The sequence below is a fragment of the Telmatherina bonti genome (genome assembly GCF_933228915.1).
Source record: "Telmatherina bonti genome assembly, chromosome: 12".
In the NCBI taxonomy this organism is placed as follows: Eukaryota; Metazoa; Chordata; class Actinopteri; order Atheriniformes; family Telmatherinidae; genus Telmatherina; species Telmatherina bonti.
In genome coordinates, this window is record NC_136610.1 from 19,956,895 (window position 1) to 19,971,066 (window position 14,172).

Here is a 14,172-nt window from a genome sequence, read left to right on the forward strand (position 1 = left end):
AAAATATTTTCAGTGTGTGTACTCTGCAAATTGACATTTCAGTAATTCATTTCCATTTAAGGTTAATATATATACATCTCTCTCTCTCTCTCTATATATATATATATATATATATATATATATATATTTGAGGGCTTTTGTTTGTAATTTGTATCTCCGTAGGGGCACTGTAGAAACATAGTTTGCAGTGGGCTTTCAAAGTTTATTTAAGCCTGAACACTGGCACAAAGGACTGTTTGTGTATGACACACACATACACGGCACTTCCCAAGCTTGTTGAGTGGCCAGAGTTCGACTCTTCTTCCGATCCCCAGTCAGTTTCTCATACCTAACTCACAGATCTATTCTTACAACCGACTGATTCCCATCCGCTTGCTGTGAAATCATACTGACCTCTTCGTCACAAGTCTCCTCCCCTTCGATGCAACGCCGACCTTGTTATTGCCAGCATGTCTGACCAATAATGAATGTACATTTTATGTATGACATTTCATTTTAGCCAATGATATTTGGGGAGGGCGGGATAACTGTGGGCCTGGTTTTCATGGTTGGTTGTAAAGGTAAGCTCTGCTTCATAATTTTTTGAGTTTTTTCTTACATTGAATATAAGATTAATGTTGTAATTTATTAAATAATATTGCGCGTAGTGGTGTGTAATTATGTCTACTTAAATAAGCAATGTTTGTTTGGGAATGGTGCACCTTGCTAGCTTGGCTAAGTGCACAGAACTGCAAAGTATTCCAAGCAGAGAGAACAACGGTGATTTTTCCAAATATCACAATCGTTTATTGATCCCTATTAATTACCCCATTGTGTGTTAAAACAGCTTTGACGGCGTACCTTAAAATCTGGCAAAGTATCCAGACATTTATTATTATTATTATTATTATTATTATTGCTTATTTCTACCTTACGACCAAGTTACACTCTTGTAAATGTTCTTTCTTTGACAATTTTGTCTCGACAGTAAGTGTAAAGAAACAATGCTTTTATTTCACCTAAGTTGTTCGTGACCCTGTCACGTTTGTGTACCTGTGTTTCAGTGTTTATAATGTAGCCAAATGTTTCTACTAAATGTCCCTGTACATCAAGGTATGACAGAAAAACACGTGTGAACAGAAACATATGGTCAACTTAAGGTCCAGGAAATTAGAAGAATGAACTATTGTTGTACAATGATCTGCTACTTTCAGAGAGGCGAAACCCCTCCAAACGTGTTCTGACTTGGTGCTGAACTGAGGAGACGACGGGACATACACCATCTACCACCACACCTCTTGTTCTGACAGCCTCTCTTCTTGAGTTGGATTTTATTGAGACTAATTGGAACCGGACATTTATTCATCTTTAAACGGAATGGACTTTGAGAAAACATAACCTGGACGCTTTGCTTTGTAAGGGCGTGAAAAGCCTGCTGTGGAGTTAGTCAGCGTCCGGAGAGGACACTTTACGTGGTTCGGGAGGGAAACTACATTAAGCTACAATGGATCAAGCCAGCGGTGGGGAGGACCCGAACAAACCCAACAAAAAGAAGTCCAGCGAGGATGAGGGTAAAAACAAAAAGCTGGTAAGTCGTCCCAGCAGTGCACTGATGTTGCAAAGAGCCCCCTGCTAAGACCCACAAGCAAAGATTTATTACACACTGTATTATAAAGTTAGTTTGTCAAAGTTTCTCTACCTAATATCTGAATTAGTTTATGGTACAAAGTCGCAACACTACTCCAGAGCATTTTGTATATAGCACGCTGTCAGATGAAAACATCTCCATTCAGTGTAGGGTGCGACACATTTATTGACGTGTTGTTATTACTGTTTAATGCATTCAAATACAGAAAGACTAAAAGCAGTTGGAGTCCAGCTAAAGAGATACTGTTTTGCTGAGTGCTTCAGTTTTCAAGGCACTCAGTGGATCATGTGAGAATCTAATCAATGGATCTCTGGAAAGTTTTTTGAAGAGCACTTTTGTTGCATGTGTGTGTGTGTGTGTGTGTGTATATATATATATATATATATATATATATATATATATATATATATATGTATGTATCTATATCTATATATATATCTATATATATATATATATATGTATGTATCTATATCTATATATATATCTATATCTATATATATCTATATATATATATATATATATATATATATATATATATATATATATATATATATATATATATATATATATATATATATATATATATGTGTGTGTGTGTGTAAATGAATATAAAATATATATGTGAGGTGTGCATGTAGCCTATTAGGTTTACATATGAGGTGTGCATGTATAAGTTACTGGATGACTTGTGCAGCAGGGTGTCTGTGTGCTTTGTGGTGCTTTTATGAACATTGTGTGTGTTATTGATAAAAAAATAACCTTAGTCAGCTTGTGGGCAGTATGTATGAGATAACTGAAAGCAACAGTTTGCATTTACACCATTGATAACCTCCAGATCAGCTTGGCCTGGTTCGTTAGGTCTTGGACTAGGTAGGGTTGTGCTTATTTAGAAAGTGAGCAACACTGAGTGTGCCTCAGTTGATCTGTAGTGACATTAAGCTGTTCCTGAATGTTGCGCCTTGAGGGGTTGAAGGTTTGTTAGGAATGGTGAAAGTATTGTCTGGCTTTTTGTATTTTATTTGTAATCCCATGTTTCCCTGACATGTGTTGATATAAACTAATCAAACATTAGGAGGCACTGTGTAAATAGGATGTGGCTGTCCAGATTTTCCACAACCTGCAGTTGCCACTTTTAGTAAAACTTAAGCCTCAGCCTATTATTTATGCATCTATCAGGGCTCTAATTTTTATAAAGAGGATAAGTGCATGTTACTTCCTGCTCACTGTCTGCACCTTTAGAACCACTGGTTAAAAGTAATTCCATGAACAGACAAAAAAATGCTGGCTGCTGTAAATTTGTTTCTGCTTTTCCATCTAAGTTAGCGTGGAAAGTTTGACTGCTGTTGAGATTTCTAGATGACATTACTTTTTAACTGCCAGCAATAGAGTCATGGTAGTTTCTCTGCAATGTGCCTTATTGGTGGAGTTTTTTTTTTTTTTTTTTTAAACTTGTGGTGGTTGTTGTGGTTGCCATGAGGTTACTTTAAAATCTTTGCACAAGAAAGGAAAACTGCTGCTCTTCAAACTGGGGAGTTTTGAAAGTCTAGTGAAATGAAATAAGGGTTTGACCATTACACATACCAGATAGGAAATCCCAAAGTAGACTGAAATGGCATGTTTTCCCAGAGGTAGAGTTTTGTTATGAGAAATCTCAAACAACATCCTGCTTCCAAAATTTAAAGTTACATGATAAGTCAATAACAGAGAAGACTGTGTAAAATATCTGTTTGGTTCTTGTTTTTGCCTTTAAGCAGCTTTATGGGCAGGCATGTAGCCTTGTTGCTCAATTCTCTTACCAGAGCTGCAAGAGTCATAGGAAGCCTGAACTTCAGCTGTTGAAAAAAGAAAAAAACCTCTGCACTGCTTAGAGTGTGGAGGAAGTGATTATTCATCCTTGGGTGGAGTCCTGATTTGTCCCCTTTTGCTTTTCCCATTTTCAGCTGCTTGTCTGTTCATCTGAGGTCCAAATGTCCTTGCAGACATGTGAAACTCTTAAATATACGTCCATAATGATGCTATATGTGCATATATTTATTCATAATTCTTAAATGTAATAGGCTTGTAAAGTTAAAATAGTATCCTAAAATATGAATTACTAGATCTGTCGGATAGAACATTTTAGGAAATAACACAACACAATTTTGACCATATATGGTATTATAATACATTCTTGACATGAAATGTTGTTGGAGTGGATGTAGTTCACATGTAAGGGTGGCTCCTTATCTGTCATGAGCAGCATCAAAGGAGACGTTACTTTTTTCAGTCCCATCCTGTTGTTGCCTTAAGCAAAGTCAGGTCAGGTTTTTTTGATGAGAAACACTGAAAGCTGTGTGTTTGTTTAACAAGTCACAGTGCAGGATTACATCACAGCAATACCATTTGGGCCATGTGCTCATGATGTAGAAACTCAGCACAGCCAGAGATGCCTAAATAACTGCATGAAATAAACCTGTTAAAAACTTGCTGTTTATTTAGCTCTTATTTTGAATGATATACTTTTGAGATAATATTACAGTACTACTTTCATCAGATTAGACAAATGGAAAGAGTACTTTCAAAGGGATTCAGGGTAGCTGTTTAAACATTAAATAAATTATGATTTTTTTCAGCCTACAACTTGAGAGGACAAAATACACACCTATGTGTATTTGTAAATGACATTTTTGAATTACTTGAATTAAGTGTGTTGCTAACTGTTGTACTATGACAACATCTTTACATTTTTTCTCAAATCTAAGAGGTTGCTCGGTTGCCACTCTGTCTGAATTAGCTCAGAATTTTGTAATTTATCTGATTTTGCAGCTATTATTAGTATGAAATGAGCATATTAGGTGATTCTTGAGGTTGACCAGTCAGGCCAGTTAACATTGATAAGTGGTGACATCATTGTTGCATTATCAGTAGCAAAATAAGAAACAATTTATGCCATATGTAAAATGTAAAATGTGTGTGAAATGCTATATGTATAATCTGAGTGCTTCACACACAAACCTGGGTTGGCTGTATCTAGAGGCTGTGGTATTGCTGTGGGGCAGCTGCCATACTGGCTGAACTAAACACCATACCCACAGAATGGTTTGGCAGCTACAACAAAACCAGTTAATTTCCTTTGTCTTTATGTCTGGTCTTGTTTCTCTTAAACTCTGATGCTTTTGTGATGGTTTGGTTACCATGCTATACTCTGGTGGCTCAAACATCTGTTGAACTTTCCTGCTTCTGCCTCCAAACTGTGGTCAGGAGGCGAGCTGAATCCTCCTGAGCTGAAGTTGCCGCTAGCTTTGGGCTTGACTCCCTTCATATCACATTGTCAATTTTGTTTTGATATAGGCTTCATTACCGTCATTAGTTTTCTCAAGATCATTGTTGTTGTCAACTGGTGCTAACAAAATTGGATTCAACTGAAACTGAATATTATTCTGTTATGTTTAATAATTTATTTTCTAGTCGCACATTATTGATCTGGGAATCTAGATTTTTTTTTTTTTTTTTTTTTAAACCTACGCCAAGAAGGTTATGTTTTTGCTGGAAGGAATTGTCGCCACAGGAAAGCATTAACAGTATGGATAGAAATGAGCTGTTGGTGGCGGTCTGCCTTTCTAGTTGCTTATAATTCTTACAACGGCTTGATGATGCTGTCTCAAATAATTGTTTTGTGTGTAGAAGAATCAATATGGTGACTTTATAAGGAAAATCACAGAAAATATGAGAATGCATGCCACTAGCATTGGTTCTTGCATCATCATCCCTTCTGTAGAAAATTCTGAGTAATTTAAGTTGACAAACTTGCTGGATGGCATGAAGCTGTAGCATCATGGAATGTCAACACTAAACACTTAAAGACCTGCTGGAACCAGGGAGAAAGAAGAAACAAGAATTATCTTATAAGTCATCATGCATATGAAAGATATTTACATTGATTTTTATATGGAGATGATACTGTGACATGTAAAACTAAAGTCCAGTGTAACTTTTACACTCCTCAAAAGCACAAATCCATCCCATTGCAGTGATATTTTGTCAAAGCTCTGTAAAGGTCTCAAAGTCTGAAACTATTGAATTCCCATCTGTGCATATGCATTGGTTGGTAGGGGGGGTTTCTATGCTTGCATGGGATGGACCTGCTGTTTTTACAACCAGAGGAAAGGGACTAAGTTTTTCAAATGATATGATGATGATTTTATAAGGAAACAACGTCTTTTTTTTATGCAGTGTGCTGAAGGTTATTTCCGAATAGAAAATTTGCATTAGGAATGAAGTTTTTACATGGTCCCTTTTCATCAGTTTAAAGCAGAATTAATTTTTATTCAGAATTAAACAGGAATTAAAACTCCCATGTAAACTTAGCAAATGACAACTATAGTCATTTTTGACTCAAAAAATCTCGATTTTTAAAGAGTACAGTATAGGTAGTTATCATCACAATTAAGCAATATTATCATGTCTACATATAAAAACACATGAGTGCTGAGTGCATTACCTGTTTAAAGATGTTGGCTATAACATAAAGCTCTTGAAGCAACTCTTTATTATAATGACAGTGACTGAGGCAATCAGTTGAGATGAGGTTGGATTGTAAGATGTCAAGCATCTTAGTTTAGTGGTAGTAACTGGGACAGAAAATGAATGCACAGAATGCTCATCTAATATCCACATTTTATTCATAAGGTACATGAATTGCATGCTGCTTCCAATTCTTACTTTTAGAAATTAGAATAAAACCTTGACTTGACCTCATAACATACATTCTTAACAACTACAAACAAGTTTAATTGGTTTGTAACTGCTTTAATTTCATGGTGATAATAGTGTCAGGTATATGTAGTTTGTAAAATATTTGGTTTATGAAATACACTTGGCAACCTAAGTAAAATAAACAATCACTTTAGTCCTTTGTTTTATTTATTATGTATCAACCCTGTTCTATGTATCATATTTGATGCAGTTTCTGAGACCTTTTGCATCACTTGATGGTAAAAACTTGGTTTAAAATTGTACACAATCTGATACGTGTCTTCTGCCTTTTGGTGGATACAATAATAAAACAGTAATGTTGACATACTGCACCGTAATCAGGTAAATATAAAAAAATTATATATATTCTTATTATTTATATATTTGCCTAAAGTTAGTCTGAAGCCCTGGATTTGAAAATATATATTTTTATGTGTTAGAATCAAGTGTACGAAATAGCAGTGGGTAACCTTCATGCTTTTAAAGTTTTGATACTATCACATTGTGAATCATATTTAATGGCATGCTGTGCTGCTGCCAGAGAAGGCTGTGGCATTTGAAGATTTGACACTTTGATGTATGAGCTGCAGGGAAGCCTGAGGGACCATTTTAGGTCGTGTTAACATTTGGCTCGTACAAGTTGTCAGCTTGTCGCACACTTCACGCTGGTCTTTATTGTCCATTGCACATTTGGTCAGTCCTGTTTGGTCAGGTGCTTGTCATGTAGTTTAGTCTCATTCTTCTTCCATGAACTTATTTGTATTTTACTATGTATTATTCTCTAACCATAACCACAATTGTGTTGGAGGAACATGTGAGAAACTGCAGGAAACTGACTACATGTGAGTGTTACAATGGCATTCAGGAAGTTGGAGAGAGGAAGCGGCATAGACTACTTTGGTCTCACAGTGGAAGAACCAACAGTTTCATTGCTCTCATTTCAACCCCCTTGGATAAGCCTTATTTCTGGAAATTTATCGGGCTGCCTTAGTTAATTACTCAAGTTACTTGTGCATCAATGGATGTTGCAGTATGTAAATCATCTTACAAGTGGGGGAATAGTTGCATAATTGTGTAAAGCAGTCAAAATGTTCATGACTAAAGGATGTATTATGACTGAGCTGCTTCACAGTTTGGTGTAGGTGGGGGTAAAGGGGTTTCCCCGCTTTGTCACTAAGCTTATCTTATGTCAGAGGACTGGGTTGGGGGAGGAATTTCATTGTGTATGTTAGAAGACATATTTGGGTGGGATGTTTTTGAAAGCTGGCCAAACAACCTTCAGTAATTGGTAACAAATAAGTTATGAGTGAGAACATTTGCTGTAAAATACAGTAAAATAACCGATTCAAATATGTTGACTTCAAACAAAGTGATACAAACTAACTGCATACTTAAGAAATAAACTACTGAGCTTGGAGAAATCATATTTAAGATTAAACCTGTGAAAAGTGGTCAGTGTGAGATCCTACTGTTGACTGATATAAAAGCCCTAATGCACATCAAATATAAAGCCTGGCAAAAGACTGTTAATTCATTGGGAAATTTCATTAATCAGTTAGTACCATCTCATGTTGCCATTGTGAAATAACTCATAGAAAGTTGACAGTGCAGTCATTATTGTGAAAGTATGACATGTTCAAGCACTCGGGGAATTTAACACTAACACTTTGTTGGTACTGTAGTCTTTGTAGGTACAACATGATTAGCTACCACCTCAGGTGGCAGATAAGGACAAAGTCAACTGTTGACGGCCTTGCATGCTTGCATATCAGCCATTTGGGAAAACAACCGGTTTAGCAGGTGTGAAAGCTCCATATAATTGCGCCCCCTCCAAAAAAAGCCCAAATGCATACAGAGAATGCAGTCCTCTGCCAAGCCTTTGTAAATATTTTACATTTTGTGGGCATTACTTTCTTTTTCAGTAAGAAGTTCTTCTGACAAAATGATCCCCATCTTCCCATTTAAAAAAAAAAGTTCCTTTAAAAAAAGAAAAAAAAAATCCTTAAAGTTATTTTTTGCTTATTCAATTTTCTGCTGCTAATAGATAGACAAACCTACTCTTCCGATTACGTGACCTCCGCCTCGGCACATGAAATGCAGTCTTTGCTAAAATATATTGATCAGTTTTTACTGTTCAAAATTTTGATATATTCTTTATTTGTAATAATTTTAAAATGACCGTCCTACTATCACACAGCTCTCACATCTTAGTACTCATGAAAGACAGAATAATAGAAAATATTAGCTTCCATCAGAGATGGAGATTGCCTGAGGGTAGTTCTGTGCTAGTCTGCAGTCACATGGCCTGTCTATCCAGTGTGGAGCCATTCTCATCTTCTCTATATGGGCTTTTGTGTGCTTACCATTTCCAGAATTAGCTGGTAAGGGGAATTATAAACAGGGCCGGGGCTTTACTAAATTGTGAAAGACTCAAAAACTTGTATCCATTTATAAACACCTCAGTTACAACAAAGAAGTTGTCCAATTTTATTGTTAATATTTTCAAACGTATTACAACGTCTTAGGAATCTTTAGACATCTCTTAAACACTGTGTATGTTAAGTCAAGATAACTTAAGATTAAGCAAAGATTTTGCCGGCCTGGATGGGCAAAATAATAAGAACACGAAAGAACTTCTGCATTTACAATGTAATAGTCTAGTTATGCTTTCTAAAAGATTCCGTGTGATCAGACAGTACCATCAGGGAATTTAAAGTTACATGTAATTTCTGACTTGTGGTTTGTGGTTATAAATTTCCTTTGATAAGATAGTTAGCATTGTGTCGTAGTTTTTGATAATACTAGTTGAAGGTGTTGGACACATATTCATTCAAAATGACTGACTGGTGCTTTCAGGAAAGTTACACTTTAGACTGCAGTATTGCTGCAACTGGAAGTACTTGTTATAACATTGATGGTATGTGACCCGTTTCTTTTAGTTTATTGATTACTTAATTAGGATATAGTAAATCTGAAATCCAATTTTGAAAGAATTTCAGAGGCTGCATAAAACAATTGACCTTTTAGGGTGCTTTCACAAGTTGCCTGTGCAATAGAAAATCTTGATGAATTGTGTTGTATCAGGAAGAATGAACTGTAAAAGAAATATTTTTTGGCTTCGTAGATGGTGTTGTGCTCAGCATCTATGCTTGAAATGACAGCCATCAAGTCATCACTCAACTTATTTAGTGTGTCTAATTCACTTTGGTGCAGCTTGATGTCACCCTCTCAAATGTTTCATGATATTTACAATGCTGTTCATCCAATTAGATTACACAGAGATAAATGAGATCATTGTGATGATTATGACAATGACTAGGAAACACTAATGTTACTTCACAGTCAGAATTTGGTAGAGTTTGAACAACCCATGTAGTACTTTTAAAGACATGTTTAGGAAATTAGAATGTTTTTTTTTTTTTCAATACATGTCCTGATGTTTACTTTTGTCAGGGTTTTAGAGAGGTGGGCTTACAGTTATCTTGCATCTACACAGATTGTCCTCTTTGAAATATCAAGGAGCAGCATTTCAGTTTCAAAGTCTTTTTTTTACTTTTATACAGGACAGCTTTATGCTTTTGAGCTTCTCATTTGTTGTTTGGTGATCTATGATGCAGCGAGAATCTGTATTCATATGTAAGAATCAGACTTTACCTGCTTGTACTTGAGAGAGAGAGAAGAGAGAGAGAGAGAGAAACTTAAATATTTATGGAAAACAGGGTTGGAAATTCAGTATTTACTAATTAAAAGGTTAATATTAAGTTAAGTAATATTTGAAGCTGCCTACTTTCTAAACACAGAGGGAAATAGACAATGTATGATATTCATCATACATAAATATCAGCTATCAGGTGAACAAACAGAAATTAGACAGGAATAACATCTGATCTTCTAAATGGGAGGTGAGTTAATTTTTTACAAAATGCACCATAACTTACAGCCATTAACAGTTTGTGTGTGTATATATATATATATATATATATATATATATATATATATATATATATATATATATATATATATGTGTGTGTATATATGTATGTATATGTGTGTATATATGTATGTATATGTGTGTATATATGTATGTATATGTGTATATATATGTATATATATGTATATATATATGTGTATGTATATTCCTGTCTAATTTCTGTTTGTTCACCTGATAGCTGATATTTATGTATGATGAATATCATACATTGTCTATTTCCAAAAAACAAAGTAAATGTAACACTCCCACTGAAAATACAGTTTTTCTCTTCATCAGTCATGGATGATTGCACACCAAGTAACCCAAGCTAATGAAAAAATATCAAATTTTTCCTGAACTTTTCTGAACTTAATGACAGCACTAACAATTTTTCCCAAAGAAAAATTTGTTGCAATTTTTTTTCTTGGTTGATACTTTGTGTTTTTGATTAAAAAAAATACTCTGATCATTTTCTGATTTACATGACGGCATGTCGCAGCTGCTTTGTAGACATGGACATGCACACACTTGATCACAACTCTGCTAATGGAGAGGAAGCGTGCCTTAAAATAAATCGACCACCTGAAAATCAGACATTATTAAAAAAAAAAAATTCTCCCAGGAAGGTGAAGATGGAAACCTTCTCCCTCCAACAAGGTAAAACAGAGTATTCTCCTTTAATTAATGTCAGCCAAGATATTCACATCCATCTCCAGTGATTTGTCATTTCTGAGTTAAATAGCTTTAAATGGATCAAACATTTTTTATTTTCGATTTATTAATGTAAACATGTTATCTGAGATCTAAACTTTTAAAATATGTAGACTCCAATGAACAAAACAGTCTTCATCAGTACATTTAAAAAGTTGAATTTTTTCTGTACCAAGTGGTTTCTTTCTTTCTTTCTTTCTTCTCCTTTTTTAAATTATCCCCTTCTTTTTTGTCATTTATGGAAAATTTGTCATTGATGAAGTTTGAGAAGGCAAAATGATTGGACAACTGAGTCTTGTCACACATATGAAACTCAAGTTAGATGAATGAGACTAAAGAGTCAAAATAGGCTGATTGTTATTTGTTGATGGGGAAGATGAATTTGGATCGATTTTCAACTGAACAGATGGTTGAGTTGAATATAGCATGTGTTGGTTTAAAAGCTGTGGAAGGACAGTCATTTTCAAAGAAAAGTAGTCTTCTGTCTGTCTTGGAAGAAAATTTATTTCATGTGCCACCTGGTACTATTCCGTAATAAAACTAGGATCAATAGAAGAATGTGTTTCACATTAATTGCAGTTTATTGTATTACTTTTAAAAGTTATTGCATGAAATATGCACACTGGTGTGGTTTTCTGTCCCCAAGTTGGCGTTCAAGCACTGTGATATTGCTTTGTGTTTTCATTTTTAAGGATCTGCACGGAGTCATGATCATATTTGATTAAGGAGGGACCCAGAGCTAATTTGATTAGGTTATTTAGAGAAATATGCGTTTGGTAATAAACATTTATTTTGATGAAAAAGTTTACTTTAATAAGCAGGAGAAGCCCAGAGGACATGCAAGCTTAATTGTTAGGTGTTTAATTGCAATGTTGCGATGTTGCCAAGATAATGGGTAAGGAAAGGCCCTCAAGTCAAGGCAATTAACCAAACAGTGGTTTGATTGTTGTTAAATTGATTAGAAAATGTTTAAGTACTCCATCTGAAAATTAGCTATTGTTTCACACAGTTTTAAACTGCCAGAGAGTGCTGGGCTTAATGATACATGCGCTCTGAGTTAGTAATGGGAAAAGTTGTTGTCCAGGTCAAATTGTTGGTTTTACAGATGTTGTGAATGTTGACACTGCTTTATTGAATGCAACTAACTGTGAGTGTGTGAAACTGATGCTTGGTTGGGTGCAGGAATCTTCTATGCACAAGGCATGATGAGCATGACATGTCTCTTGATTAGTTGTTGCAGACAAAATTATTGACGGATAAAAGCAGTTTGCCTGTTCAGTGTTGCCCAAAGTGACAGAGGATGGAAATGCACAGAGGGAGGTGGAGATTAAAGGTTATTTGTTTGCTCATTCCAGTATCAGTAGCTCGTTTGCTGATTAGAAAAGTGGAGAAATCCACTGCTGGAGGCAGGCTTTATGACCAGTGCAGCCCCACATCTCCTGACTCATTAGTACTTTACAGCAGCACCAGAACATATGGCAAAGTTGTTACTGATTCCCTTTTGAGGTGTGTTTCAAATAACAGACCCTTGCTGAGTCCCAGCCCTTTGGCGGTAGTGTTTTTTTTTATTGTGTCTGAAATAAAGATAATCATCTGTATTAGGAGCAGTTGTGATTTTAATCTTTTTTGTCCCTGTCACAACAAAAGATGGTCTTTACGGCCCATGCTAGAGTAATAAAAAAAACCAAAAACAAAAAACATGTACCTGAAAAATGTCTGCTATTTTCTTAAATTGGATATGTTCCATCAAACATCTCTAACTAGCATGTTTTCAGTGGATGAGCTTGGGTGAAGGTGGGTTTATAGGGGCTGTATTTAGGCATCATGTATGTTTTTTCTTTGTGTGTTTCTTCTAAATGTATGTCTTTGGGATGTTCACATCTGGGTGTGCATATATATATATATATATATATATATATATATATATATATATATATATATATATATATATATATATATATATATAATATACATTTTTTTTACATGTACAGAATTAACTTTTATTTTGTTCTGCAAACCTCATTTGGTTTCACACAGGTACAAAATTACTGTCTGAGCATTCTGTACATGTAAAAATACTTCAGTTGGAAAACATACTGTACATTTGGCAGTATTGTCATTTTCTTTTGGGTTTTGTTTTTTACACTGTGCCCTCCCTCCAACAGAACATACACATTAAAACATTGGCTGATGATATGGTAAGGTGCTTGGTTTCCTATTGGTCTAAATAGTTTTGTTTTCCTCCATTTCATGGTTTGTCTTTCCTGCATGGGACTTCAAACTGAAATATGTGGATGGATCAAAAAATGTGCCAGGAGCATAAAAAGTCATTTTTACTGAAATATGGAAAAACAAAAACATGGATCAGATCTGCTGCTACAGTACAATGTGAACTTTGTGTTATAACAGAGTACACAGGAGGCAGTAATCTATCTCTCTTAGTGTTTTCTGTAGTTAGCGCCACTAAGGTCTAACTCATGACTGACCAGTTCACAGATTATCTTTAAAAAAATCAGTGGGATGTCTGAATAGATGTATACATATATATATATATATATATATATATATATATATATATATATATATATATATGTATATATATATATATATATATATATATATATATATATATATATATATATGTGTGTGTGTATTTATTTATTTATTTTTTTACAATACCCTTTCTTAGTAAACAGTGTTGTTTTCTGAGTTTGATCCATCAAGTAATATTTCAGTAAACTTACTGTGACATTGTGTATGTCTTCATTATCTGTTTGGCTTTCAGTTGTGTATATGTTCGTTCATCTAGCATGACATCTCATCCTTGCATTTTACTAAAAACAACTAATACTGAGTCTGCATGTAGTTCAGTTACATTTTCTACTTTCACACTAAAAATGACCACATCCATTCATCATAAAAATATTAACTGATGAATTTAACCTAAAAAATTCTTACTTAAACCACAAGTTGAAGTTGTTTTGTGTGCTTGAAATGATTTGAGTGACGTGAGCAAAAATAAGGTAACCTGAAGGATTTGATGGTAAGTAAAGTCCAAATATGTTTTTTATACTAGCCTATAATTAACGATGTGTTATCTGTTGTTGACAGTTTTTTTTTTTGGGGGGGG

At 34.8% G+C, this 14,172-nt stretch overlaps 1 protein-coding gene across 1 annotated transcript in view; it reads left to right on the forward strand.

Moving 5' to 3' along the window:
• Window positions 1–1,204: 1,204 nt before the first annotated feature.
• diaph2 (diaphanous-related formin 2) overlaps window positions 1,205–14,172 on the forward strand; it is a 373,599-nt gene continuing 360,631 nt past the window's right edge. The window contains exons 1-2 of the mRNA XM_079250311.1: window positions 1,205–1,567; window positions 13,208–13,240. Of these exons, the coding sequence (XP_079106437.1) occupies window positions 1,484–1,567; window positions 13,208–13,240 (117 nt within the window). The 5' untranslated portion in view covers window positions 1,205–1,483. The remainder of the gene's footprint in view (window positions 1,568–13,207; window positions 13,241–14,172) is intronic.